Source organism: Salmo salar, chromosome 02, assembly GCF_965601325.2.
Source record: "Salmo salar chromosome 02, fSalSal1, whole genome shotgun sequence".
In the NCBI taxonomy this organism is placed as follows: Eukaryota; Metazoa; Chordata; class Actinopteri; order Salmoniformes; family Salmonidae; genus Salmo; species Salmo salar.
Genome location: NC_138292.1, coordinates 19,000,098 through 19,027,176, shown reverse-complemented (window position 1 = coordinate 19,027,176; position 27,079 = coordinate 19,000,098). Strand labels below are relative to the sequence as shown.

At 44.3% G+C, this 27,079-nt stretch overlaps 1 protein-coding gene across 1 annotated transcript; it reads left to right on the top strand.

Annotated features, from left to right (window-relative positions):
* Window positions 1-1,051: 1,051 nt before the first annotated feature.
* LOC106605885 (neuronal acetylcholine receptor subunit alpha-7) lies at window positions 1,052-26,844 on the top strand. The gene is made up of 10 exons (XM_045698942.1): window positions 1,052-1,361; window positions 8,877-9,016; window positions 9,159-9,203; window positions 9,341-9,450; window positions 19,574-19,653; window positions 20,379-20,546; window positions 20,642-20,836; window positions 21,450-21,536; window positions 21,623-21,732; window positions 25,155-26,844. Exons 1-10 carry the CDS (start codon window positions 1,310-1,312, stop codon window positions 26,055-26,057), a joined length of 1,890 nt encoding a protein of 629 aa, XP_045554898.1. The 5' UTR covers window positions 1,052-1,309; the 3' UTR covers window positions 26,058-26,844.
* Window positions 26,845-27,079: the final 235 nt, after the last annotated feature.

The following is a 27,079-nucleotide window of genomic DNA, read 5'->3' as shown; positions in this document are numbered from 1 at the left end:
GGAGAACCCTTTGAAGAACCCCTTTTGGTTCAGTCCAGTCAATTTTTTCCACACCAATCTCGACAAGCAATTAATGTATGGACCTCACTTTGTGCACAGGGACATTGTCATGCTGAAACAGGAAAGGGCCCAAACTGTTGCCACAAAGTTGGAAGCACAGAATTGTCTAGAATATCATTGTATACTGCAGCGTTAAGATATCCCTTCACTGGAACTATGGGGCCTAGCCCGAACCATGGAAAACAGCTCCAGACCATTATTCCTCCTCCACCAAACTTTACAGTTGGCCCTATGCATTCGGGCAGGTAGCGTTCTTCTGGCATCCGTGAGATGGTGAAGTGTGATTCATCACTCCAGATAACATGTTTCCACTGCTCCAGAGTCCAATGCGCATGCTGATCTTAGGCTTGTGTGCGGCTGCTCGGCCATGGAAACTAATTTCATGAAGCTCCCGACAAACAGTTCTTGTAATGACGTTGCGTCCAGAGGCAGTTTGGAACTCAGTAATGTGTGTTTTGCAACCGAGGACAGACGATTTTTACGCGCTATGCGCTTCAGCACTCGCCGGTCCTGTTCTGTGAGCTTGTGTGGCCTACCACTTCGCGTCTGAGCCGTTGTTGCTCCTAGATGTTACCGCTTCACAATAACAGCACTAACAGTTCACCGGGGCAGAAATGTGTGCAGGTGACGAACTGACTTGTTGGAAAGGTGGCATCCTATGACGGTGCCATGTTGAAAGTCACTCAGCTTGTCAATAAGGCTATTCTACTGCCAATGTTTGTCTATGGAGAGTGCATGGCTGTGTGCTCCATTTTCCACACCTGTCAGCAACGGGTGTGGCTGAAACAGCTGAATCCACTAATTTGAAGGGGTGTCCACATACTTTTGTCTATATAGTGTAGTTCTACCTGGAAACAAAAAGGGTTCTCCTATGGGGACAGCCGAAGAACCTTTTTGGAACCCTTTTTTCTAAGAGTAACTACGGCCTCTTCTCCTCTTTCTCCCTCTCTCCCTCCATGTACCTCTCTTCCTGTGTTGCTCCCAGCTTCTCTCCCTCTCCACCAATCCAAACTCCCTTTTTCTCCCTCTGTCTTCCTATGCACTCAGCTTGTTTTTCTTCTTGCCTCTCTGCCTCCCTACCCTCCTTCTCTTCCTTGTCTCTCTCTCTCTTCTCTACGTCTGTTGCTGCCTGGCTTGCTCCTGACTTGTCCTGCCTCCCTCCCTCTCTATTCCACTCTACCCTGCCTCTCTCTCTCCGTCTCTGTTCTTCCCCATCTCTTTCTCTGCTCTCTATGTTCAGTAGTGCAACATGAGGCAGTCTGTGGCTATCTGTCTGCTTGGACTCTCAGCTCTGCTCCACGGTGAGTGACTTTCATGTTCTCTCTCTCTCTCTCTCTCTGTATGTGTGAGTGTTGTGTATGTGTTTCTACGTGTACGTGCAATATGTGCAAGTCCATTGATATATGAGAACTCAACCGCACAGTTCCAGCTGCATAGCAGAGAGAGAAGAGAGGAGAGGGAAAGGAACAGAGAGGGAGGAGAGAAGAGGAGCAGGAATAAAGAGAGACAACGGAGAGGAATGATCACAGAGCTTACAGATTAGGATGTTGTTCATCACAGTTGTAAAATCCAACCCTCCTGTCTTGTTTAATCCATCATCGGTTGATGTGTTCCTCTCTGCACCAGCAGCAGTATCTTAGATGGCTAACATCTTGTGACTGTATATTGATTTGTACCATCTTGTGACTGTATATTGATATAGTACCACCTGGAATGCTCTTTCTGTGGGGTGATATTCACCAGAGTAATACATTGCAATACAACACAACAAATGAATCTCCACAAAGGCCGTTTACAAGCATTGTGGTACATAATAGCATATTACATACAAACGCAACATGCTGCTATAAAGACTGTACTCTACTGTATGTGGGTCTACATTACATTCACTAGTTTTATATATTTCTTAATTCCTTTCTTTTACTTTTAGATTTGTGTGTATTGTTGTGAATTGTTAGATACTACTGCAGTACATGCTACACCTGCAATAACATCTGCTAAATATGTGTATGTGACCAATAACATTTGATTTGATTTTTAGTTAGACATTGCTACCGAATTTCAGCAACTGCACAGATACATTAAGTCTGATACAGTTGTGAAACAGGAATGAGTGAAGTCAGTCCACGATGGAGCTGCTAGAAGTGAGGTTCCTGGTCTGTCTGTCTGTCTGTCTGTCTGTCTGTCTGTCTGTCTGTCTGTCTGTCTGTCTGTCTGTCTGTCTGTCTGTCTGTCTGTCTGTCTGTCTGTCTGTCTGTCTGTCTGTCTGTCTGTCTGTCTGTCTGTCTGTCTGTCTGTCTGTCTGTCTGTCTGTCTGTCTGTCTGTCTGTCTGTCTGTCTGTCTGTCTGTCTGTCTGTCTGTCTGTCTGTCTGTCTGTCTGTCTGTCTGTCTGTCTGTCTGTCTGTCTGTCTGTCTGTCTGTCTGTCTGTCTGTCTGTCTGTCTGTCTGTCTGTCTGTCTGTCTGTCTGTCTGTCTGTCTGTCTGTCTGTCTGTCTGTCTGTCTGTCTGTCTGTCTGTCTGTCTGTCTGTCTGTCTGTCTGTCTGAGTGGAGGGTTTTAGTGTTTAATGCGACACTATTTCCAGTGTGGAATAGATCAGACGTTTTAACGGCCACAGAAAGACTAGTCAATCCCCTTAAAGGTAGAGTCAGCGGAATGACGTTGCACGAGCAGCACCGCAGATATTACGATGAGCAAGATGCAAGACTTTGCTCTCACACAGTCACACACAGTATCTGCTTTTGTGCACAGGTTCGCTTCACGCTATTACAATGTGGTAGCCACTGAACCAAAAGAGGGGTTTAGCCTCACTCTCCAACATTCTTAGTTGTTGCGGAAATTGACCCACTATGCTGTTTACTTTGTTCAGCTACGTCGTATTGCTGACTCTAGCTTTAACAATTAATGGGCCTGTCTGGATACTATCTCCCTCTCTTCACTCTCTCTCTTCTTGATTATCCTCATTCTCCTTCTCTCGCCTCATCTTTCTCCCTCTTCACTCTCTCCTCTTGATTCTCCTCTTTCACCCTCTTTTCACGTCCTGCCTCTTCCAGTTATCTATAAATCTCTGTACTCGTTTTCAAAGCAGCTTTGTTTAAAACAATTTGAAACCGTTCCATTCAGATGATCTCTTCTTTTTTTTGTGTATTTCTTCTCATCATGTTTTTATTATTCTCACTCCCTTCTGTATTCATATCTTCTTCTCCTACAGCTCATCTCTTCCGCCTGTTTTAGATATTCTTCATCTCTATCGGTGCAATCATATCACTTTCGTTCTAATCCTTTCTCTATATATTTCTCTCTCTCATTTTTCCAGGGGTGCAACTTTCACTGGGGGCGGAGGGGTAATGACACCCCCACATTCTGAAAATGCATTTTTGTCCCCCCCAGTTTTATCATTGCACTGTGATACGAAAAACAACACCTGTGTGCTTTCGGACTATGCGGACACCTTAGAGCAGTTGGGTAGGCTGTTTGGAGGTTTAAGCCAGCTGGATTTAGGACCACGCGGCCACCACAGAGCAGGCTGGCTGGACCAGCACTGGAAAGTTGAACAGAGACAGATGCTGTCAGTCCATATGTGTTGCGCTCTTTCTCCGAGTTGTAAAAGCAAGCAGAGCAGAAACTGACTACTCTTTACTCTTGACTTATGTACAATTGAAGTCGGAAGTATACATACACGTTAGCCAAATACATTTAAACTCAGTTTTTCACAATTCCTGACATTTAATCCTAGTAAAAAATTCCCTGTCTTAGTTCAGTTAGGATCACCACTTTATTTGGAGAATGTGAAATGTCAGAATGATAGTAGAGAGAATGAGTTATTTCAGCTTTTATTTCTTAGATCACATTCCCAGTGGGTCAGAAGTTTACATACACTCAATTAGTATTTGGTAGCATTGCCTTTAAATTGTTTAACTTGGGTCAAACGTTTCGGGTAGCCTTCCACAAGCTTCCCACAATAAGTTGGGTGAATTTTGGCCCATTCCCCCTGACAGAGCTGGTGTAACTGAGTCAGGTTTGTAGGCCTCCTTGCTCGCACACACTTTTTCAGTTCTGCCCACACATTTTCTATAGGATTGAGGTCAGGGCTTTGTGATGGCCACTCCAATACCTTGACTTTGTTGTCCTTAGGCCATTTTGCCACAACATTGGAAGTATGCTTGGGGTCATTGTCCATTTGGAAGACCCATTTGCGACCAAGCTTTATCTTCCTGACTGAGGTCTTGAGATGTTGCTTCAATATATCCACATCATTTTCTTCCCTCAGGATGCCATCTATTTTGTGAAGTGCACCAGTCCCTCCTGCAGCAAAGCACCCCCACAACATGATGCTGCCAACCTCGTGCTTCACAGTTTAGATGTTCTTCGGCTTGCAAGCATCCACCTTTTTCCTCCAAACATAACGATGGTCATTATGGCCAAAAAATTATGTTTTTGTTTCATCAGACCAGAGGACATTTCTCCAAAATGTACGATCTTTGTCCCCATGTGCAGTTGCAAACCGTAGTCTGGCTTTTTTATGGCTGTTTTGGAGCAGTGGCTTCTTCCTTGCTGAGCGGCCTTTCAGGTTATGTTGATATAGGACTCGTTTTACTGTGGATATAGATCATTTTGTACCTGTTTCCTCCAGCATCTTCACAAGGTCCTTTGCTGTTGTTCTGGGATTGATTTGCACTTTTCACGGCGTTCTGGATGAGTTGTAGGGGTTGAATGGCACAGGCAGGGAGCCCAGCCAACAGCGAGTTGCAGTAATCCAGACGGGAGATGACAAGTGCCTGGATTAGGACCTGCGCCGCTTCCTGTGTAAGGCAGGGTCGTACTCTGCGAATGTTGTAGAGCATGAACCTACAGGATCGGGTCACCGCCTTGATGTTAGCGGAGAACGACAGGGTGTTGTCCAGGGTCACGCCAAGGCTCTTAGCACTCTGGGAGGAGGACACAATGGAGTTGTCAACCATGATGGCGAGATCATGGAATGGGCAGTCCTTCCCCGGGAGGAAGAGCAGCTCCGTCTTGCCGAGGTTCAGCTTGAGGTGGTGATCCGTCATCCACACTGATATGTCTGCCAGACATGCAGAGATGTGATTCGCCACCTGGTTATCAGAAGGGGGAAAGGAGAAGATTAATTGTGTGTCGTCTGCGAAGCAATGATAGGAGAGACCATGTGAGGATATGACAGAGCCAAGTGACTTGGTGTATAGCGAGAATAGGAGAGGGCCTAGAACAGAGCCCTGGGGGACACCAGTGGTGAGAGCACATGGTGCGGAGACAGATTCTCGCCACGCCACCTGGTAGGAGCGACCTGTCAGGTAGGACTCAATCCAAGAGTGAGCCGCGCCAAAGATGCCCAACTCGGAGAGGCTGGAGAGGAGGATCTGATGGTTCACAGTATCAAAGGCAGCAGATAGGTCTAGAAGGATGAGAGCAGAGGAGAGAGAGAGTTAGCTTTAGCAGTGCGGAGAGCCTCCGTGACACAGAGGAGAGCAGTCTCAGTTGAATGACCAGTCTTGAAACCTGACTGATTTGGATCAAGTAGGTCATTCTGAGAGAGATGGCAAGAGAGCTGGCCAAGGACGGCACGCTCAAGAGTTTGAGAGAAAAGAAAGAAGGGATACTGGTCTGTAGTTGTTGACATCGGAGGGATCGAGTGTAGGTCTTTTGAGAAGGGGTGCAACTCTCGCTCTTTTGAAGACGGAAGGGACGTAGCCAGCGGTCAAGGATGAGTTGATGAGCGAGGTGAGGTAAGGGAGAAGGTCTCCGGAAATGGTCTGGAGAAGAGAGGAGGGGATAGGGTCAAGCAGGCAGGTTGTTGGGCGGCCGGCCGTCACAAGTCGCAAGATTTCATCTGGAGAGAGAGGGGAGAAAGAGGTCAAAGCATAGGGTAGGGCAATGTGAGCAGGACCAGCGGTGTCATTTGACTTAACAAACGAGGATCGGATGTCGTCAACCTTCTTTTCAAAATGGTAGACGAAGTCGTCCACAGAGAGGGAGGAGGGGGGGAGGGGGAGGAGGCTTCAGGAGGGAGGAGAAGGTGGCAAAGAGCTTCCTAGGGTTAGAGGCAGATGCTTGGAATTTAGAGTGGTAGAAAGTGGCTTTAGTAGCAGAAACAATGGAAGAAAATGTAGAGAGGAGGGAGTGAAAAGATGCCAGGTCCGCAGGGAGGCTAGTTTTCCTCCATTTCCGCTCAGCTGCCCGGAGCCCTGTTCTGTGAGCTCGCAATGAGTTGTCAAGCCACGGAGCAGGAGGGGAGGACCGAGCCGGCCGGGAGTATAGGGGACATAGAGAGTCAAAGGATGCAGAAAGGGAGGAGAGGAGGGTTGAGGAGGCAGAATCAGGAGATTGGTTGGAGAAGGATTGAGCAGAGGGAAGAAATGTTAGGATGGAAGAGGAGAGAGTAGCGGGAGAGAGAGAGAGAGAGCGAAGGTTGCGACGGCGCAATACCATCTGAGTAGGGGCAGAGTGAGTAGTGTTGGAGGAGAGCGAGAGGGAAAAGGATACAAGGTAGTGGTCGGAGACTTGGAGGGGAGTTGCGGTGAGATTAGTAGAACAGCTGTTTAAAGGCACAGTCAACTTAGTTTTTTTACACTTCTTACTCACTGGAATTGTGATACAGTAAATTATAAGTGAAATAATCTGTCTGTAAATAATTGTTGGAAAAATTACTATTGTCATGCACAAAGTAGATGTCCTAACCAACTTGCCAAAACTATAGTTTGTTAACAAGAAATTTGTGGAGTGGTTGAAAAACAAGTTTTAATGACTCCAACCTAAGTGTATGTAAACTTCCGACTTATATACTGCTCAAAAAAATAAAGGGAACACTTAAACAACACATCCTAGATCTGAATGAAAGAAATAATCTTAGTAAATACTTTTTTCTTTACATAGTTGAATGTGCTGACAACAAAATCACACAAAAATAATCAATGGAAATCCAATTTATCAACCCATGGAGGTCTGGATTTGGAGTCACACTCAAAATTAAAGTGGAAAACCACACTACAGGCTGATCCAACTTTGATCTAATGTCCTTAAAACAAGTCAAAATGAGGCTCAGTAGTGTGTGTGGCCTCCACATGCCTGTATGACCTCCCTACAACGCCTGGGCATGCTCCTGATGAGGTGGCGGATGGTTTCCTGAGGGATCTCCTCCCAGACCTGGACTAAAGCATCCGCTAACTCCTGGACAGTCTGTGGTGCAACGTGGCGTTGGTGGATGGAGCGAGACATGATGTCCCAGATGTGCTCAATTGGATTCAGGTCTGGGGAACGGGCGGGCCAGTCCATAGCATCAATGCCTTCCTCTTGCAGGAACTGCTGACACACTCCAGTCACATGAGGTCTAGCATTGTCTTGCATTAGGAGGAACCCAGGGCCAACCGCACCAGCATATGGTCTCACAAGGGGTCTGAGGATCTCATCTCGGTACCTAATTGGCAGTCAGGCTACCTCTGGCGAGCACATGGAGGGCTGTGCGGCCCCCCAAAGAAATCCCACCCCACACCATGACTGACCCACCGCCAAACCGGTCATGCTGAAGGATGTTGCAGGCAGCAGAACGTTCTCCACGGCGTCTCCAGACTCTGTCACGTCTGTCACGTGCTCAGTGTGAACCTGCTTTCATCTGTGAGGAGCACAGGGCGCCAGTGGCGAATTTGCCAATCTTGGTGTTCTCTGGCAAATGCCAAACGTCCTGCACGGTGTTGGGCTGTAAGCACAACCCCCACCTGTGGACATCGGGCCCTCATACCACCCTCATGGAGTCTGTTTCTGACCGTTTGAGCAGACACATGCACATTTGTGGCATGCTGGAGGTCATTTTGCAGGGCTCTGGCAGTGCTTCTCCTGCTCCTCCTTGCACAAAGGCGGAGGTAGCGGTCCTGCTGTTGGGTTGTTGCCCTCCTACGGCCTCCTCCACGTCTCCTGATGTACTGGCCTGTCTCCTGGTAGCGCCTCCATGCTCTGGACACTACGCTGACAGACACAGCAAACCTTCTTGCCACAGCTCGCATTGATGTGCCATCCTGGATGAGCTGCACTACCTGAGCCACTTGTGTGTGTTGTAGACTCTGTATCATGCTACCACTAGAGTGAAAGCACCGCCAGCATTCAAAAGTGACCAAAACATCAGCCAGGAAGCATTGGAACTGAGATGTGGTCTGTGGTCCCCACCTGCAGAACCACTCCTTTATTGGGGGTGTCTTGCTAATTGCCTATAATTTCCACCTGTTGTCTATTCCATTTGCACAACAGCATGTGAAATTTATTGTCAATCAGTGTTGCTTCCTAAGTGGACAGTTTGATTTCACAGAAGTGTGATTGACTTGGAGTTTTTTTGAGCAGTGTGTGTATGTATATATATATATATATATATATCTACATATCTACATGACCAAAAGTATGTGGACACCTGCTCGTTGAGCATCTCATTCCAAAGTCACCCCCACCAAAGTTGCACCCCTGCATTTTTCCTTTTGTCTGCAGGAATGTAGCTGTCTCTTTGTAACTGTCCATTCTGTCTGCAGGAATGTAGCTGTCTCTTTGTAATTGTCCATTCTGTCTGCAGGAATGTAGCTGTCTCTTTGTAATTGTCCATTCTGTCTGCAGGAATGTAGCTGTCTCTTTGTAACTGTCCATTCTGTCTGCAGAAATGTAGCTGTCTTTTTATAACTGTCAGTTTTCTCTCCTCTGCTCCACTGTCTTCCAACCGCCTCATTGCCCTCTCTCTCCTGCTCTCCTCCTTCATCCTCATCCCTTTCCCTCCTTTCTACTCCTTATCCCCCTCCCCCTCTCTCTCCCTCCCCCTCTCTCAGTGTCTGAGCAGGGTCCCCACCAGCGTAATCTATTGAGGGATCTACTGAGGGACTATAACCGTATGGAGAGACCTGTTGCCAATGACTCTCTACCACTCACTGTCCGATTCTCCTACACTCTCTTACAAGTCATGAATGTGGTACGCTACCATGTTCTGTTACACACACACACACACACACACACACACACACACACACACACACACACACACACACACACACACACACACACACACACACACACACACACACACTAGTTTAACTGTCTTCATCTTATTCCAGGATGAGAAAAACCAGATCCTCACCACTAATGCCTGGCTTCAGATGGTGAGGATGACCCTGCATGTCTGTGTGTGTCCATGTTCATGTGTGTGTCCATGCGTGGTTGTGTGTGTGTGCGTGCGCATTTGTGTTTCTCCGTGTAACTTTAACAATTGATTAACTGATTGACTGGATTTATATAGCAATGGTTTGACCACTACCTTCAGTGGAACCAGTCAGAGTACCCAGGAGTGAAAACCCTTCGCTTCACTACTGACCAGGTCTGGATACCTGATATACTACTGTACAACAGGTGTGGGTCTCTCTCTCTCTAAAAATGTTTTTGTTTATTTAACTTAAAATATCAAGGCAACCAGCTGCAATAGGATTTATAGTTTGCTCAACAGTATAGGATAGATAGCAAGAGCTTTACACACCTGCATTGTACTATATACTGAGATAGGAAGGACACCTGTATCTTTGTAGTGACTGGGTGTATTGATACACCATCCAAAATGGAATTAATAACACCATGCTCAAAGAGATATTCAATGTCTGCTTTTTTTACGTCTCTACCAATAATGTTTTGCTTTCGCTGTAAAGCCTTTTTGAAATCGGACAATGTGGTTACATCAAGGAGAAGTGTATCTTTAAAATGGTGTAAAATAGTTGTATGTTTGAGAAAGTTGAATTTTGACATTTTGTTGTTTTGAATTTGCCGCCCTGATATTTCACTGGCTGTGTCCCGCAGGTGGGACGCTAGCGTCCCACGTAGCCCATAGAAGTTAACTTGTATGGGCTAGGTGGGACGTTAGCATCCCACTCTATTCAACAGCAGTGGAATCGCGTGGCGCGAAGTACAAAAACCTCAAAAATGCTATAATTTCAATATTTCAAACATACGACTATTTTACACCATTTGAAAGATAAGACTCTTGTTAATCCAACCACATTGTCTGATTTCAAAAAGGCTTTACAGCGAAAACAAAACATTAGATTATGTTAGGAGAGTACATAGACACAAATAACCACACAGCCATTTTTCAAGCAAGCATATATGTCACAAAAACCCAAAACACAGCTAAATGCAGCACTAACCTTTGATGATCTTCATCAGATGACACTCCTAGGACATTATGTTATACAATACATGCATGTTTTGTTCAATCAAGTTCATATTTATATAAAAAAACAGCTTTTTACATTAGTATGTGATGTTCAGAACTAGCATACCCACCGCAAACTTCCGGTGAATTTACTTAATTACTCACGATTAACGTTCACTAAATACATAACAATTATTTTAAGAATTATAGATACAGAACTCCTTTATGCAATCGCGGTGTCAGATTTTAAAATAGCTTTTCGGTGAAAGCACATTTTGCATTATTCTGAGTAGATAGCCCAGCCAAAATGCTGTTTTTGGATATAAATATGAACTTTATCGAACAAAACATACATGTATTGTGTAACATGATGTCCTAGGAGTGTCATCTGATGAAGATCGTCAAAGGTTAGTGCTTCATTTAGCTGTGTTTTGGGTTTTTGTGACATACAGTGGGGAAAAAAGTATTTGATCCCTTGCTGATTTTGTACGTTTGCCCACTTACAAAGAAATGATCAGTCTATAATTTTAATGGTAGGTTTATTTGAACAGTGAGAGACAGAATAACAACAAAATAATCCAGGAAAACGCATGTCAAAAATATTATAAAATTATTTCCATTTTAATGAGGGAAATAAGTATTTGACCCCTCTGCAAAACATGACTTAGTACTTGGTGGCAAAACCCTTGTTGGCAATCACAGAGGTCAGACGTTTCTTGTAGTTGGCCACCAGGTTTGCACACATCTCAGGAGGAATTTTGTCCCACTCCTCTTTGCAGATCTTCTCCAAGTCATTAAGGTTTCGAGGCTGACGTTTGGCAACTCGAACCTTCAGCTCCCTCCACAGATTTTCTATGAGATTAAGGTCTGGAGACTGGCTAGGCCACTCCAGGACCTTAATGTGCTTCTTCTTGAGCCACTCCTTTGTTGCCTTGGCCATGGGTTTTGGGTCATTGTCATGCTGGAATACCCATCCACGACCCATTTTCAATGCCCTGGCTGAGGGAAGGATGTTCTCACCCAAGATTTGACGGTACATGGCCCCGTCCATCGTCCCATTGATGCGGTGAAGTTGTCCTGTCCCCTTAGCAGAAAAACACCCCCAAAGCATAATGTTTCAACCTCCATGTTTGACAGTGATGATGGTGTTCTTGCGGTCATAGGCAGTATTCCTCCTCCTCCGAACACGGCGAGTTGAGTTGATGCCAAAGAGCTCCATTTTGTTCTTATCTGACCACAACACTTTCACCAGTTGTCCTCTGAATCATTCAGATGTTCATTGGCAAACTTCAGATGGGCATGTATATGTATTCTTGAGCAGGGGGACCTTGCGGGCGCTGCAGGATTTCAGTCCTTCACGGCGTAGTGTGTTACCAATTGCTTTCTTGGTGACTATGGTCCCAGCTGCCTTGAGATCATTGACAAGATCCTCCCGTGTAGTTCTGGGCTGATTCCTCTCAATTTTCATGATCATTGCAACCCCACGAGGTGAGATCTTGCATGAAGCCCCAGGCAGAGGGATATTGACAGTTCTTTTGTGTTTCTTCCATTTGCGAATAATCGCACCAAATGTTGTCACCTTCTCACCAAGCTGCTTGGCGATGGTCTTGTAGCCCATTCCAGCCTTGTGTAGGTCTACAATCTTGTCCCTGACATTCTTGGAGAGCTCTTTGGTCTTGGCCATGGTGGAGAGTTTGGAATGTGATTGATTGCTTCTGTGGACTGGTGTCTTTTTTACAGGTAACAATCTCAGCTCGTTACCTGTATAAAAGACACCTGGGAGCCAGAAATCTTTCTGATTGCGAGGGGGTCAAATACTTATTTCCCTCATTAAAATGCAAATCAATTTATAACATTTTTGACATGCGTTTTTCTGGATTTTTTTGTTGTTATTCTGTCTCTCACTATTCAAATAAACCTACCATTAAAATGATTGACTGATCCTGTCTTTATCAGTGGGCGAACGTACAAAATCAGCAGGGGATCAAATACTTTTTTCCCCCACTGTGTCTCCTTGCTTGGAAAAAGGTTGTGTGGTTATTTTTGTCTATGTACTCTCCTAAGATAATCTAATGTTTTGCTTTCGCTGTAAAGCCTTTTTGAAATCGGACAATGTGGTTACATCAAGGAGAAGTGTATCTTTAAAATTGTGTAAAATAGTTGTATGTTTGAGGAAGTTGAATTATGACATTTTGTTGTTTTTGTATTTGCCGCCCTGATATTTCACTGGCTGTGTCCCGCAGGTGGGACGCTAGCCCACGTAGCCCATAGAAGTTAAGGAGAAGTGTATCTTTAAAATGGTGTAAAATAGTCGTATGTTTGAGAAATTGAAATTATGATATTTTTGTTGTTTTGTATTTCGCACCATGCTATTTCACTGGCTGTTAACCTCTCTGGGCCAGTGGGACGTTAGCGTCCCACCCTATTCAACAGCCAGTGGAATCGCGTGGCGCGAAATACAAATACCTCAAAAATGCTATAACTTCAATTTCTCAAACATATATGACTATTTTACACCATTTGAAAGGTAAGACTCTCGTTAATCCAACCACATTGTCCGATTTCAAAAAGGCTTTACAGCGAAAGCAAAACATTAGATTATGTCAGGAGAGTACCCTGCCAAAAATAATCACACAGCCATTTTCAAAGCAAGCATATATGTCACAAAAACCAAAACCACAGCTAAATGCAGCACTAACCTTTGATCTTCATCAGATGACACTCCTAGGACATTATGTTATACAATACATGCATGTTTTGTTCAATCAAGTTCATATTTATATAAAAACGAGCTTTTTACATTAGCATGTGATGTTCAGAACTAGCATACCCACCAAAGACTTCCGGTGAATTTACTTAATTACTCATGATAAACGTTGACAAAATACATAACAATTATTTTAAGAATTATAGATACAGAACTCCTTTATGCAAACGCTATGTCAGATTTTAAAATAGCTTTTCGGCGAAAGCACATTTTGCAATATTCTGAGTACATAGCTCAGCCATCACGGCTAGCTAATTTGACACCCACCAAGTTTGGGACAACCTAAACTCAGAATTACTATTAGAAAAATTGGATTACCTTTGCTGTTCTTCGTCAGAATGCACTCCCAGGACTTCTACTTCAACAAATGTTGTTTTGGTTACAAATAATCCATAGTTATATCCAAATACCTCCGTTTTGTTCGTGCATTCAGGTCACTGTCCGAAGGGTAACCTGCGAGCGCATTTCATGACAAAAAAAATCTAAATATTACATTTTCGTACTTAGAAGCATGTCAAACGCTGTTTAAAATCAATTTTTATACTATTTTTCTCGTAAAATAGCGATAATATTCCAACCGGACAACGTTGTATTCATTCAAAGAGAAAAATAAAAAATGGCGAAGTCTCGTGAATGCGCATCTCCAGTGTCACTGTCCCCAGGCAGGCCACTTACAAACTCTGCTGCTATACTTTGCCCAGAGACAGGAGATGCGTCATTCCGCTTTCTAAAGGCTTTAGAGAGCCAATGGAAGCCTTAGAAAGTGTCACGTAACAGCACAGATGCTGTAATTTCGAGAGAGATGCAACAGAAGGACAACAAATTGTCAGATAGGGCACTTCCTGCATGGAATCTTCTCAGGTTTTGGCCTGCCATATGAGTTCTGTTATACTCACAGACACCATTCAAACAGTTTTAGAAACTTTAGAGTGTTTTCTATCCAAATCTACTAATTATATGCATATTCTCGTTTCTGGGCAAGAGTAGTAACCAGTTTAAATCGGGTAAGTTTTTTTTATCCGGCCGTGAAAATACTGCCCCCTAGCCCCAACAGGTTAAATAGTGTGGGATGGTCACGTCCCACCTTGCCCAGAGAAGTTAATCCACTGATGCATAGGCTGAGAAATGAACCCGAGCCTCCCGCATGGTAGTTGAGAATTCTACCGCTGAACCACCAACGCGCTATTAAAATGATGGAGACTCCTCACAAATAACCCTATTTTTAACCCTATTTATAATTGTCTGTAGTCGTAAAATTAGGCACGTACTACCGATACAATTTCCAGAAAATAGCCCTAATTTAAAGGTCTAAGCCTTTCTCCTGCGATTACTCTCCTTAATCTCGCTCCCGTTGACTCTGCCTCTCTCTTTCTCCCCCGATTGTCGCGCCTGTCATTCCCCTTATGTTTGCAATTTCGGTGGTTGTGTCCTACTCGGTCACAATGTTTACAGGGAGCCTTACACTCCCGGGCGAAATGTCCTGTCTCATCGCAATTGAAACATTTTCTATCGTCTGATCCTGTCCATTTTTTTCTCTCTTAACCACAATTACCCCGATTGTTACTGTTAGATGCTCTGACTCAAACTGTTCTCTCTTTTTACAGTCTCAGTGATTATGGCCTACTTTATTGCAGTGTTTACATGGTGCCTCACAATCTCTAGCAAAATGACCCGGTTTGTGACAGTTAAAGCATCTATCTCCCCCTTTCTTTTGACTGTCTCTATCCACTTTTCTTGACTTTCTCCACCTCTATCCACTTTCTCAATAAAGTTGCTAAATCCTGTTCTACTTTCTGTGTCTCTGTGAGGGCCTTGGGAGTCCTCTCCGTCTGAGAGGATTTACTACTCATGTTCGTTCAATTACTATCGTAGTTATTATGCATCTTCTCACAATCTATATTTACATGATATTAACCTCTATGTGTGTGCTTTATTTCGTTATTATCCTTAACCTATTTTGAAAAATACCTATCGTATTATGACACATTCATATCTCACACGTATATGACCATAAGTTATACTTATTTTCCTGTCGTTTCCTGTGACTCTTGACTGAACAATATATCTATCTCACACGCAAATAATTATCTTCTTATCTTTCCTAGAATTTTGGAATAATTATTCATATGAATCCTGACACAGTCATATCTCACACGTATACGACCATAAGTTATACTTATTTTCCTGTCGTTTCCTGTGACTGTTGACTGAACAATATATCTGTCTCACACGCAAATAATTATCTTCTTACTCTAGGTGTGTGCTTTTAAAACTCTAATTCAATTTATCACAATCTATGTGTCTCACAATCTATGTGTTGTATTAATCTCTATGTGGGTGTTCACACTCTATGCTCACGATCTATGTGCATGCTTGAAACTTTTTCTATAGAGGTGTCTGTTGATCGGACATTAGGACACATACGTCTGCAACTATAAGCTATTTTCCAGGGGTCGAAAAGCCCTAGTTAACGGCCTATTTATCTGTTACTCCTTATAATTTATCTCACTCCGCTATATTAGGTTTCCCTTCTTCAATGGATAATCAGACCTAGATTTGCGCCCCCCTAAAGATCTGACCATCCCCTTCTAATCGTCGTAATTTAGATAGGCGACCTATTTCGCCTTCCAATTTTAACGAATTTCCCCCTACGTCTGTTGACCCTTTTCTACGTTTTCAGGTCTCACCATAAGCTAGTTTTGTTTTCTGCAGTGGCCACAGTTGCACAGGGTCATTACGGACCCTGTTTCAAAGTTTTTGAATTTCCAACTAATTCCTGCCTCCATTTGCATAGAATACTTGGTTGCCTTTAACACATTTTTCTCCACCCAAACTTATAAAGACAGGTCACCAGATATAAACTCCACCCGGATATTCCAGCGTCTAACACCCAGAGTACATTAAAATCCTTTATAAACGCTCCCGCCTTGTACTCTCACATCACTCATTTCAACATTTAACCTGTTAGGGGTAGGGGGCAGTATTGACACGGCCGGATAAAAAACGTACCCGATTTAATCTGGTTACTACTCCTGCCCAGTAACTAGAATATGCATATAATTATTGGCTTTGGATAGAAAACACCCTAAAGTTTCTAAAACTGTTTGAATGGTGTCTGTGAGTATAACAGAACTCATATGGCAGGCCAAAACCTGAGAAGATTCTGAACAGGAAGTGGCCTGTCTGACAAGTTGTTGTTCATCGGGGCTCTTTTTATTGAAGACTGAGGATCTTTGCTGTAACGTGACACTTCCTACGGCTCCCATAGGCTCTCAGAGCCCGGGAAAAAGATGAATGATATCGAGGCAGCCTCTGGCTGAAACACATTATCGCGTTTGGCAAGTGGCCGATCAGAGGACAATGGGCTTAGGCGCGTGCACGAGTCGACCCCGTGCTTTATTTTCTTTCCTCTTTTTACCTAAACGCAGATTCCCGGTCGGAATATTATTGCTTTTTTACGAGAAAAATGGCATAAAAATTGATTTTAAACAGCGGTTGACATGCTTCGAAGTACGGTAATGGAATATTGAGATTTTTTTTTGTCACGAAATGCGCCATGCTCGTCACCCTTATTTACCCTTTCGGATAGTGTCTTGAACGCACGAACAAAACGCCGCTATTTGGATATAACAATGGATTATTTGGGACCAAACCAACATTTGTTATTGAAGTAGAAGTCCTGGGAGTGCATTCTGACGAAGAACAGCAAAGGTAATAACATTTTTCTTATAGTAAATCTGACTTTGGTGAGTGCTAAACTTGCTCGGTGTCTAAATAGCTAGCCCTGTGATGCCGGGCTATCTACTGAGAATATTGCAAAATGTGCTTTCACCGAAAAGCTATTTTAAAATCGGACATATCGAGTGCATAGAGGAGTTCTGTATCTATAATTCTTAAAATAATTGTTATGTTTTTTGTGAACGTTTATCGTGAGTAATTTAGTAAATTCACCGGCAGTGTTCGGTGGGAATGCTAGTCACATGCTAGTCACATGCTAATGTAAAAAGCTGGTTTTTGATATAAATATGAATTTGATTGAACAAAACATGCATGTATTGTATAACACAATGTCCTAGGGTTGTCATCTGATGAAGATCATCAAAGGTTAGTGCTGCATTTAGCTGTGGTTTGGGTTTATGTGACATTATATGCTAGCTTGAAAAATGGGTGTCTGATTATTTCTGGCTGGGTACTCTGCTGACATAATCTAATGTTTTGCTTTCGTTGTAAAGCCTTTTTGAAATCAGACAGTGTGGTTAGATTAACGAGAGTCTTGTCTTTAAAATGGTGTAAAATAGTCATATGTTTGAAAAATTGAAGTTTTTGCATTTTTGAGGTATTTGAATATCGTGCCACGGGATTACACTGGCTGTTGAGTAGGTGGGACGCAAGCGTCCCACCTAGCCCATAGAGGTTAATGCAATCATACAGGTGCTATCCCCCAAAAAGCTGAATAAAGCACACTGACCTTATTTTTTGCTTCTGAGATTTCAATGTTGGTAGGCTCTCGTCACCGCTTCTGTCGTATACCAATTCGCCACCGGCCTGTAAAGAACCCTCAGCAAGGGGCCAGGTCTTTAATCTACGGATATTTCATCCACCCGTGCACGGTTTCGGTGTCTCCATGGAACGACAGGAGCAGGTATTGAGTTCCGACTGTCGAAGGGCCAAGCTGTCACGGGAATTTTCGAATCCCAATGATAATAATTAACAATCAATAAGCCTTGACTAATCCCCAAGGTTTGTAAGACACTGGGTTAATAATAATTAGGCAAGGACTCATATTTCTGCAAAAGGTCTGTACAGTTTATTCAGAGAACGTTCTGAAGTACATTACACAAAAGTTCATTTTATGCGCCCTCCCCGCTTACGCACATACCTCCACACAAACAGTAGATATCCTACGCACATCCATACACACGAACAGTAGGTGAATAGTATCCCTCCCCAGACTTCTCACCACTGTTAATCACTATCCAGCGCTGCTTGTTCCTTTCCCCCGAGATTAGGGGGACCTTGAAGGTTACTCCCTGTTTCTTCTAAGCCTCTTCAGGTCAGGTCACACACACATGTCTACAGTTCCCTTAGGCCCACAAACACACACACATTTCTCTTCCTCCCGGGCCTCTACTAGGCCTTATGGGACTTAACGTTCAGTACTTTAATTATTCATCACACATGCTACACATCTACTAATTACTAATCAGTTATGTTTCAGGGAGGGATTCTTTATTAATTTACCTTTATTATATAATTTCCTTATCACCGACCCACACCTCATCTCTGTCTTGTCTCATTACGCACACCTGGTTCCCATTCCCCCTGGTTAGTAGGTTATATATGTGCCCTCTGTTCCCCATTGTCCTTGTCGGTTATTGTTACCATGTCCCTTGGTCCTGTGAGTACCTGTGCTATTGTTTCGGCTTCCATGATACGTGTTATTGTGCACTTGTTTTACGGGTCTCGTCCCATGTATTATTTAGACATTTCTACCTCGCTCTTATGTTTGGGTGGAGAGAATAAAACCCCCTATTACATATTCCTGTGCCTGTCTCCAATCATTAGACAACGTGAAAGGTTGTGAATGCTTTCTGAAGGCACTGTAAGTGAATATGTTTAAAATGAATCTCTTTATGGCATACATTATAATAAGTTACATATTAGTGATGAGTTGTTCGCAAATGAACAGCTCTTTTTGAACAGATCTTTTTGGTGAACGTCTGGAACCGTTTTGTATCTGTGAATGAGGCGTTCATTTGACTCCCTGCTACTACTGCTTTATGAGCTCCAGACAACCATTCTCTGAAGCTATTCATTCCTCACTGCAGGAACAGTAGGTAGTGAGGAGAGAGCCAAGCAATCTAATTTCGTCATTTAAAATGTATTTGAACTCACATTTCACTATCTGCATAATGGTAGGGAACATTTTAGGCTTTAAATTAGAAATATGCTATATTATTTTTTTTTCAAACATTTTTTTATGCACTACAAAATAAAGAGCCGTTTGGGAGCCAAATGAACGGCTCATTTAGGTGAACGGCGCCAATGATCTGGCTTCCCTAAAAATACTCATCACTAATTACACCCTAACACAGTGATCTGAAACTCCTGGTTTACAGGTCACATCAAGCCTGCAAGTCACATAATTGCTGGCTTGCAAAGTTGTGTAATTCCTATTAGAATCTAGCCAGAGTGAAGATATCCAGACTAATAGATTGGATTAGTTTAGAAAAATGCCTTTTGTCTTTGTGTAGCATAAGCTTTATCAACCAAACAATGTGTATGCAAAAACACAGGTATTAAAACACAATTCTGAAAATCATCCTGCAATAAAGCATGCTGGGAAATATGTTAATATGGGCATGGCTTTGAGCAAACTAGAATCTAGTGTTGAGAACTATAAATCCTATGGCAGCTGGTTGCCTTAATATTTTAATTTGAATCAACTTCAATGCTATTTTGAAGTTCACTCAACCCAGAGAATAACGCTGATTAAGCAACTTGTTAAGTTAAAGTACACACACACACACACCTTACTGATCTTTCTTTTTTGTCCTTCTCAGTGCCCATGATAAATTTGATGCCACCTTTAAGAGCTATGTGCTGGTCAACTCAAGTGGCTTCTGTGAGTACCTACCTCCAGGTAAGTCTATAGATCAACCTTTCTCTCTTTTTATTCTTCCCTGACCTTCCCCTCTCTCATCATAGTTTAACATATATATAGGGGAGAGTGGGGAAAGTTGAGACAAGGAGTAAGTTGAGCATAATAAATCATACACAACATTTATAATTTGATCAAATATTTAGGAAGAGGTCATTTCAAGGAGTCTGAAGGAAGAAACTACATGGAAAAAGTGGTAAGCAAGTTAGGTCCAAAAAAGTATTTTCACCAAGTCAAACAAATGTATTGTGTTAGAGGTTTCATGATGCTTATATCTAAACCAAAGTAGATCATTTAAAGATTGTTCTATACATCAGTTGGGGTCTCTGTAACCTTGAATATGGGGTCCTAAACCTAGCATGAAAGGGCATCCTTGTAGCTGTGTGGGCTAATATAATCCAAATGTTTGCCTTGGGGTAAGTCGGGCCAATGGCCATGGGCTAAGTTGAGCCTTTTTTTGGACAAGCTGTGTTTTCAAAACTGCTGATTTCCAGCGATACACAACATCCTGAAATATATGTAGATATCTTTATTAGAAAGAATACTATGTTTCCTTTGATGCTGAATGTAACAAATGGCTCAACTTACCCCACTCTCCCCTACTGGTAATGCACTTCTCTCTCATTCTCTTTTATTTTCTCCCCCTTTCCCTTCTCTCACTCCTTCTCCCCCCACATCTCTCACAACTCCCCTCTCTCCTGTCCCAGGTATTTTCAGCAGTGCGTGTGAAGTGGACGTGCGTTGGTTTCCCTTTGATGTCCAGCACTGTGAGCTGAAGTTTGGCTCGTGGACGTTTGACGGCTGGCTGCTGGACCTCCAGATGCAGGAGGCTGACCTGTCAGGATACATGTCCAATGGAGAGTGGGAACTGCTGGGTGAGAGAGCTCTGTCTGCCCCCGACCCTCTTGTATCTCTCTCCTCCATATTACTTTCTAATCTCTCACTCCCTCTTTCCTCCCCCCTCTTGTAGGTGTACCAGGTGATCGCCATGAGATATTTTATGAGTGCTGTACAGAGCCCTACTCTGACGTGACCTTTGTTGTGACCCTACGGCGGAGAACTCTGTTCTACGCTCTCAACCTCCTCGTCCCCTGTGTTCTCATCTCCTCCTTGACACTGCTGGTGTTCCTACTGCCAGCCCAATCGGGGGAGAAGATCGGTCTGGGTGAGGAGAGGGGGAGGAGGAAAGGGGGAGGGAGAAGAGGAGTATGAAAGGGAGAAGGGAGAGATGTTGGAGGTGAAAAGGGGAGGTCCGAGGCGCTGGAAAGTGTAAAATATGATGAAAAGAGGGAAGATGAGGAGGTGTAAGGGAAGATGATGAGGTGTAAGGGAAAGATAGAAGAGAAAGAAATGATAGTTCAGAGTGATGAAAAATAAACCAGGTGTTAGAGATGGAGAGATGAGATAATGGTCCTGCTGTATGTCTCTCTCTCTTTCTCTCTCTCTCTCTCTCCGTACCTGCCCTCTTTTTTATTGTTTCTCTGTCAGTAATTCTGCAGCGGTCCAAGAAAACCTCGTGATTTTTACAATCAGAAAGTGGGAGAGAGATGGAGGGAGAGAACGGTGTGGGTAGGGGAGGGACAGAGATGGAGGGAGAGAAGGGGGTGGGGAAGGGAGGGACAGAGATGGAGGGAGAAAAGGGGGAAGAGGAGGGACAGAGATGGAGGGAGAGATGGATGGGTGGGGTGAGTTGGCAGAGAGATGGAGAATTGTACTACCCACATGTATTGCTGTATTTCCCAGTGTAATAATATCCTATTCCCCATCTCTCTCTCCAGGCATTACAATTCTTCTCTCTCAGACTTTCTTCATGTTGCTGGTGGCTGAGATTATGCCAGCTACCTCAGACTGCATTCCACTGATAGGTCAGTGAATGTGTGTGTGTGTGTGTGTGTGTGTGTGGGTGTGTGTCTCTGTATAAGTGTACTATAATACTGTGTCTCCATCCTAGGTCAGTATTTTGTGAGCACCATGGTTACCGTAGGGATGTCTGTGGTGGCGACTGTAGTTGTACTTCAGTACCATCACCACGACCCCAACAGTGGAGACATGCCTCAATGGGTGAGGCTCTCGGTCTGACTACTGATTCTGAAGTGTATCTGTAACTGTCTGTGTATGTTCCTCTCATATCTGTGAATGTCTGGACATTGTGTGCGTCCTGTCCTTTTCTATCAGGTGCAGTTGGTTCTGCTGCAGTACATTCCCTGGTTCCTCTTATCTACTTACTTTACAGTGCATTCGGAAAGTATTCAGACCCCTTGACTTTTTCCACATTTTGTTATGTTACAGCCTTATTCTAAAATTGATTAAATCGTTTTTTCCCCATCAATCTACATCCAGTACCCCATAATGACAAAGCAAAAACAGGTTTTTAGAAATGTTTGCAAATGTGTGTGTGTATATACACTGCTCAAAAAAATAAAGGGAACACTTAAACAACACAATGTAACTCCAAGTCAATCACACTTCTGTGAAATCAAACTGCCCACTTAGGAAGCAACACTGATTGACAATAAATTTCACATGCTGTTGTGCAAATGGAATAGACAACAGGTGGAAATTATAGGCAATTAGCAAGACACCCCCAATAAAGGAGTGGTTCTGCAGGTGGGGACCACAGACCACTTCTCAGTTCCTATGCTTCCTGGCTGATGTTTTGGTCACTTTTGAATGCTGGCGGTGCTTTCACTCTAGTGGTAGCACGAGACGGAGTCTACAACCCACACAAGTGGCTCAGGTAGTGCAGCTCATCCAGGATGGCACATCAATGCGAGCTGTGGCAAGAAGGTTTGCTGTGTCTGTCATCGTAGTGTCCAGAGCATGGAGGCGCTACCAGGAGACAGACCAGTACATCAGGAGATGTGGAGGAGGCCGTAGGAGGGCAACAACCCAGCAGCAGGACCGCTACGTCCGCCTTTGTGCAAGGAGGAGCACTGCCAGAGCCCTGCAAAATGACCTCCAGCAGGCCACAAATGTGCATGGGTCTGCTCAAACGGTCAAAAACAGACTCCATGAGGGTGGTATGAGGGCCCGATGTCCACAGGTGGGGGTTGTGCTTACAGCCCAACACCGTGCAGGACGTTTGGCATTTGCCAGAGAACACCAAGATTGGCAATTTTGCCACTGGCGCCCTGTGCTCTTCACAGATGAAAGCAGGTTCACACTGAGCACGTGACAGACGTGACAGAGTCTGGAGACGCCGTGGAGAACGTTCTGCTGCCTGCAACATCCACCAGCATGACCGGTTTGGCGGTGGGTCAGTCATGGTGTGGGGTGGCATTTCTTTGGGGGGCCGCACAGCCCTCCATGTGCTCGCCAGAGGTAGCCTGACTGCCATTAGGTACCGAGATGAGATCCTCAGACCCCTTGTGAGACCATATGCTGGTGCGGTTGGCCCTGGGTTCCTCCTAATGCAAGACAATGCCAGACCTCATGTGGCTGGAGTGTGTTAGCAGTTCCTGCAAGAGGAAGGCATTGATGCTATGGACTGGCCCGCCCGTTCCCCAGACCTGAATCCAATTGAGCACATCTGGGACATCATGTCTCACTCCATCCACCAACGCCACGTTGCACCAGGAGTTGGCGGATGCTTTAGTCCAGATCTGGGAGGAGATCCCTCAGGAGACTATCCGCCACCTCATCAGGAGCATGCCCAGGCGTTGTAGGGAGGTCATACAGGCACGTGGAGGCCACACACACTACTGAGCCTCATTTTGACTTGTTTTTTTAGGACATTACATCAAAGTTGGATCAGCCTGTATTGTGGTTTTCCACTTTAGTTTTGAGTGTGACTCCAAATACAGACCTCCATGGGTTGATAAATTGGATTTCCATTGATTATTTTTGTGTGATTTTGTTGTCAGCACATTCAACGATGTAAAGAAAAAAGTAGTTATTAAGATTATTTCTTTCATTCAGATGTAGGATGTGTTGTTTAAGTGTTCCCTTTATTTTTTTGAGCAGTGTGTGTATATATATATATATATATGAAATATCACATTTACATAAGTATTCAGACCCTTTACTCAGTACTTTGTTGAAGCACCTTTATCAGCAATTACAGCCTTGGGTCTTCTTGGGTATGATGCTACAAGCTTGGCACACCTGTATTTGGAGAGTTTCTCTCATTCTTCTCTGCAGAACCTCTCAAGCTCTGTTAGGTTGGATGGGGAGCATCGCTGCACAACTATTTTCAGGTCTCTCCAGAGATGTTCGATCAGGTTCAAGTCCGGGCTCTGGCTGGGCTACTCAAGGACATTCAGAGACATGTCCTGAAGCCACTCTTGTGTTGTCTTGGCTGTGTGCTTAGGGTCATTGTCCTGTTGCAAGGCAAACCCTTGCCCCAGTCTGAGGTCCTGAGCGCTCTGGAGCAGGTTTTCATCAAGGATATTGCTGTACTTTGCTCTGTTCATCATTCCCTCGATCCTGACTAGTCTCCCAGTCCCTGCCTCTGAAAAACACCCCCACAGCATGATGCTGCCACCGCCATGCTCCACCGTAGGGATGGTACCAGGTTTCCTCCAGACGTGAGGCTTGGCATTAAGGCCAAGGAGTTCAATCTTGGTTTCATCAGACCAGAGAATATTGTTTCTCATGGTCTGAGAGTCCTTTGGGTGCTTTTTGGCAAACTCCAAGTGGGCTGTCGTGTGCCTTTGTCTGGCCACTCTACTGTAAAGGCCTGATTGGTGGAGTGCTGTAGAGATGGTTGTCCTTCTGGAGTATTCTTCCATCTCCGCAGAGGAACTCTGGAGCTCTGTCAGAGTGACCATCGGGCTCTCTGTCACCTCCCTGACCAAGGCCCTTCTCACTCGATTGCTCAGTTTGGCCGGGCACAGCTCTAGGAAGAGTCTTGGTGGTTGCAAACTTCTTCGCTTTAAGAATGATGGAGGCTACTGTGTTCTTGGGGACCTTCAATGCTGCAGAAATGTTTTGGTACCCTTCCCCAGATCTGTGTTTGACACAATCCTGTCTTGGAGTTCTACGGACAATTCCTACGATCTCATGGCTTGGTTTTTGCTCTGGACCTTATATAGACAGATGTGTGCCTTTCCAAATCTTGTCAAATCAATTGAATTTACCACAGGCGGATTCCAAACAAACTGTAGAAACATCTCAAGAATGATCAATGGAAACAGGATGCACCTGAGCAACATTTTTAGTCTCATAACAAAGGGTCTGAGTACTTAAGGTATTTTAAATAAGGTATTTCTGTTTTTTATATTTCATACATTTTCAAACATTTCTAAATACCTGTTTTTGCTTTGTCATTATGGGGTAATTTGTGTAGATTGATGCAGAAAAATGTTTGTTTAATACATTTTAGAATAAGGCTGTAATGTAACAAAATGTGGAAAAAGGAAAGGGGTCTGAATACTTTCTGAATGCATTGTGATCTGTGTGTGTCCTCTCCCTCTCTGTTGGTTTTGCCACAGAAGGTCCCTGGGTCCTCTTACTTACTGTGTGTGTGTGTGTGTGTGTCTCAGGTTGAGTTGGTTCTACTCCAGTGGGTTCCCTGGTTTCTGAGGATGAAGTGTCCAGAAGAGTGGGGTGAGCTCACACCCCACCACAGCCCCTCCAACCCCCAGACCAAGACCTGCTCCTCTCCCCACCCCACCACCACCCCAGCCCCCTTAACCTACCCCCAGAGCCTCACCTCTCTGCAGGCCAGTCTAAGCCAGCTCAGCCAGCCCCTACCACACCCACCTTCCAATCCTACCCTCCAGTCCTATCACAACTATAATCCAAACCCCCAGCCTAATATCCACCTGAACCCAAATCGATATCCCCAGCCCCTTAACCTACACCCCAACCTACACCCCAATCTCCCCTCCATCCCCCACGCTCAGCCCAATGGACACCTGCCATACATGGGCTTCCAGAGTCCTCCTGAACCTGACCCTGCTGTCACTTGGAGAGGAGGAAGAGGAGGAAGAGGAGGAGGAGGAGGAGGAGGAGGAGGAGAAGAAAGAAAGGGTTCTGACACCCGCATCCTCCACCACCACCCACCCTCCTCCACAACGTTGGGTAGCCCCCCGCCACAACCCCCCACATCTCCGGACCCTGACCCCTCATCCTCAGGTTCCAGCTGTGTAGAGGATGGGGCTGGGGCAAGTGGAGTGGGTACTTGCCATGCCCAGGCCAGGGTGTTCCAGGCTGGGGAAGCAGAGGCCCAGCTCCAGGCCCTGCTGGCGGAGGTGCGGTTCCTGGCCGAGGGTCTCCGTGAGCAGGACCGCAGGGTGAGCGTGGCGGAGAAGTGGCAGTTTGCAGCAGTGGTCATCGACCGTTTGTGTCTGGTGGGGTTCAGTGTGTTCAACATAATTTGTACCATCGCAATCCTCATGGCTGCACCCAACTTTGCGGAGGCCGCCTCCAAGGACTTCTTTTGAGAAGGAGCTCCGCTGCTTCTAAATCATTGCCGCCACTCCCCAAAAAATTGAAGAAATATATATCCACATTTCTGCCAAGATGCGCTTTTAAGATCAGATTGACAAGTTACAACGTATATTTATTGCATTTGATGCATTCAGAGTCTTTGGGGATTTTCATTTGGAGTAAATGGAGATTGGCAAACCCATACTTAAGCTTATTCAAAGCCGCTATGCTGCATCAGTTTGGCTACAGGTTATAATTCTTTTAAATATACATTTTGTAGAATGTCCTTTTAAAAAGTCACCAAAAGTGACCATCTAACAGTCCTAAAAAATATTAAAACACATTCCGGGGGGGACTGGAAAGGGACTGGGAGACTATGGAGCAATTTCAGTGGGAACATAAATTGTATTTGAATTCCATAATTTAGAATTTGTATTATGATATTGAATTTCAATTCTGTGCAATTACTGTGCATTTCTTCTGTTTTCTGGGTCTTCATGCCCAGTTTGGCTAATGTAGGGAGTTATGTGTCAAATCCTTCACTGATAATGATGTTATTGTCCTTTGGCCATGTGTTAATGAATGTGATATGTGTGATGATGGGAACTGGACAGAGAGGGGTCAGAAGTCATATTGGGCTGGCACCAGGTTCTGTGGCTTCAGCTCGCTCAGCATTGCTTCAAACAAAAGAACCATGAACACACTAATAAATAAAACATAACTGGTTGTTGACAGACTGGAGGAACTACAATAGGTGTCAGTCTACGTTTTGCATCTCAAAATAAATAATCTTATTTTCTACTTTTCTGTGTCTTTTCTGGACGGTCTCCCTCCGATCGAAGAGTAGTTAACAGGGACGCAGAGGGAGAGGTGGAGGAAGGGAAAGCGAGGGAGAGATACAGAGGCAAGGAGAAAATGCAGAAAGAGAGATATTCACAGAGAGAGAGTGAGTGATGTATGGTGAGATGGAAAGAAGAGAGATGGGCAGGAGGGGAGATATTGCGAAGAGAGATAAGGAAGGGGGGGTAGATAAAAG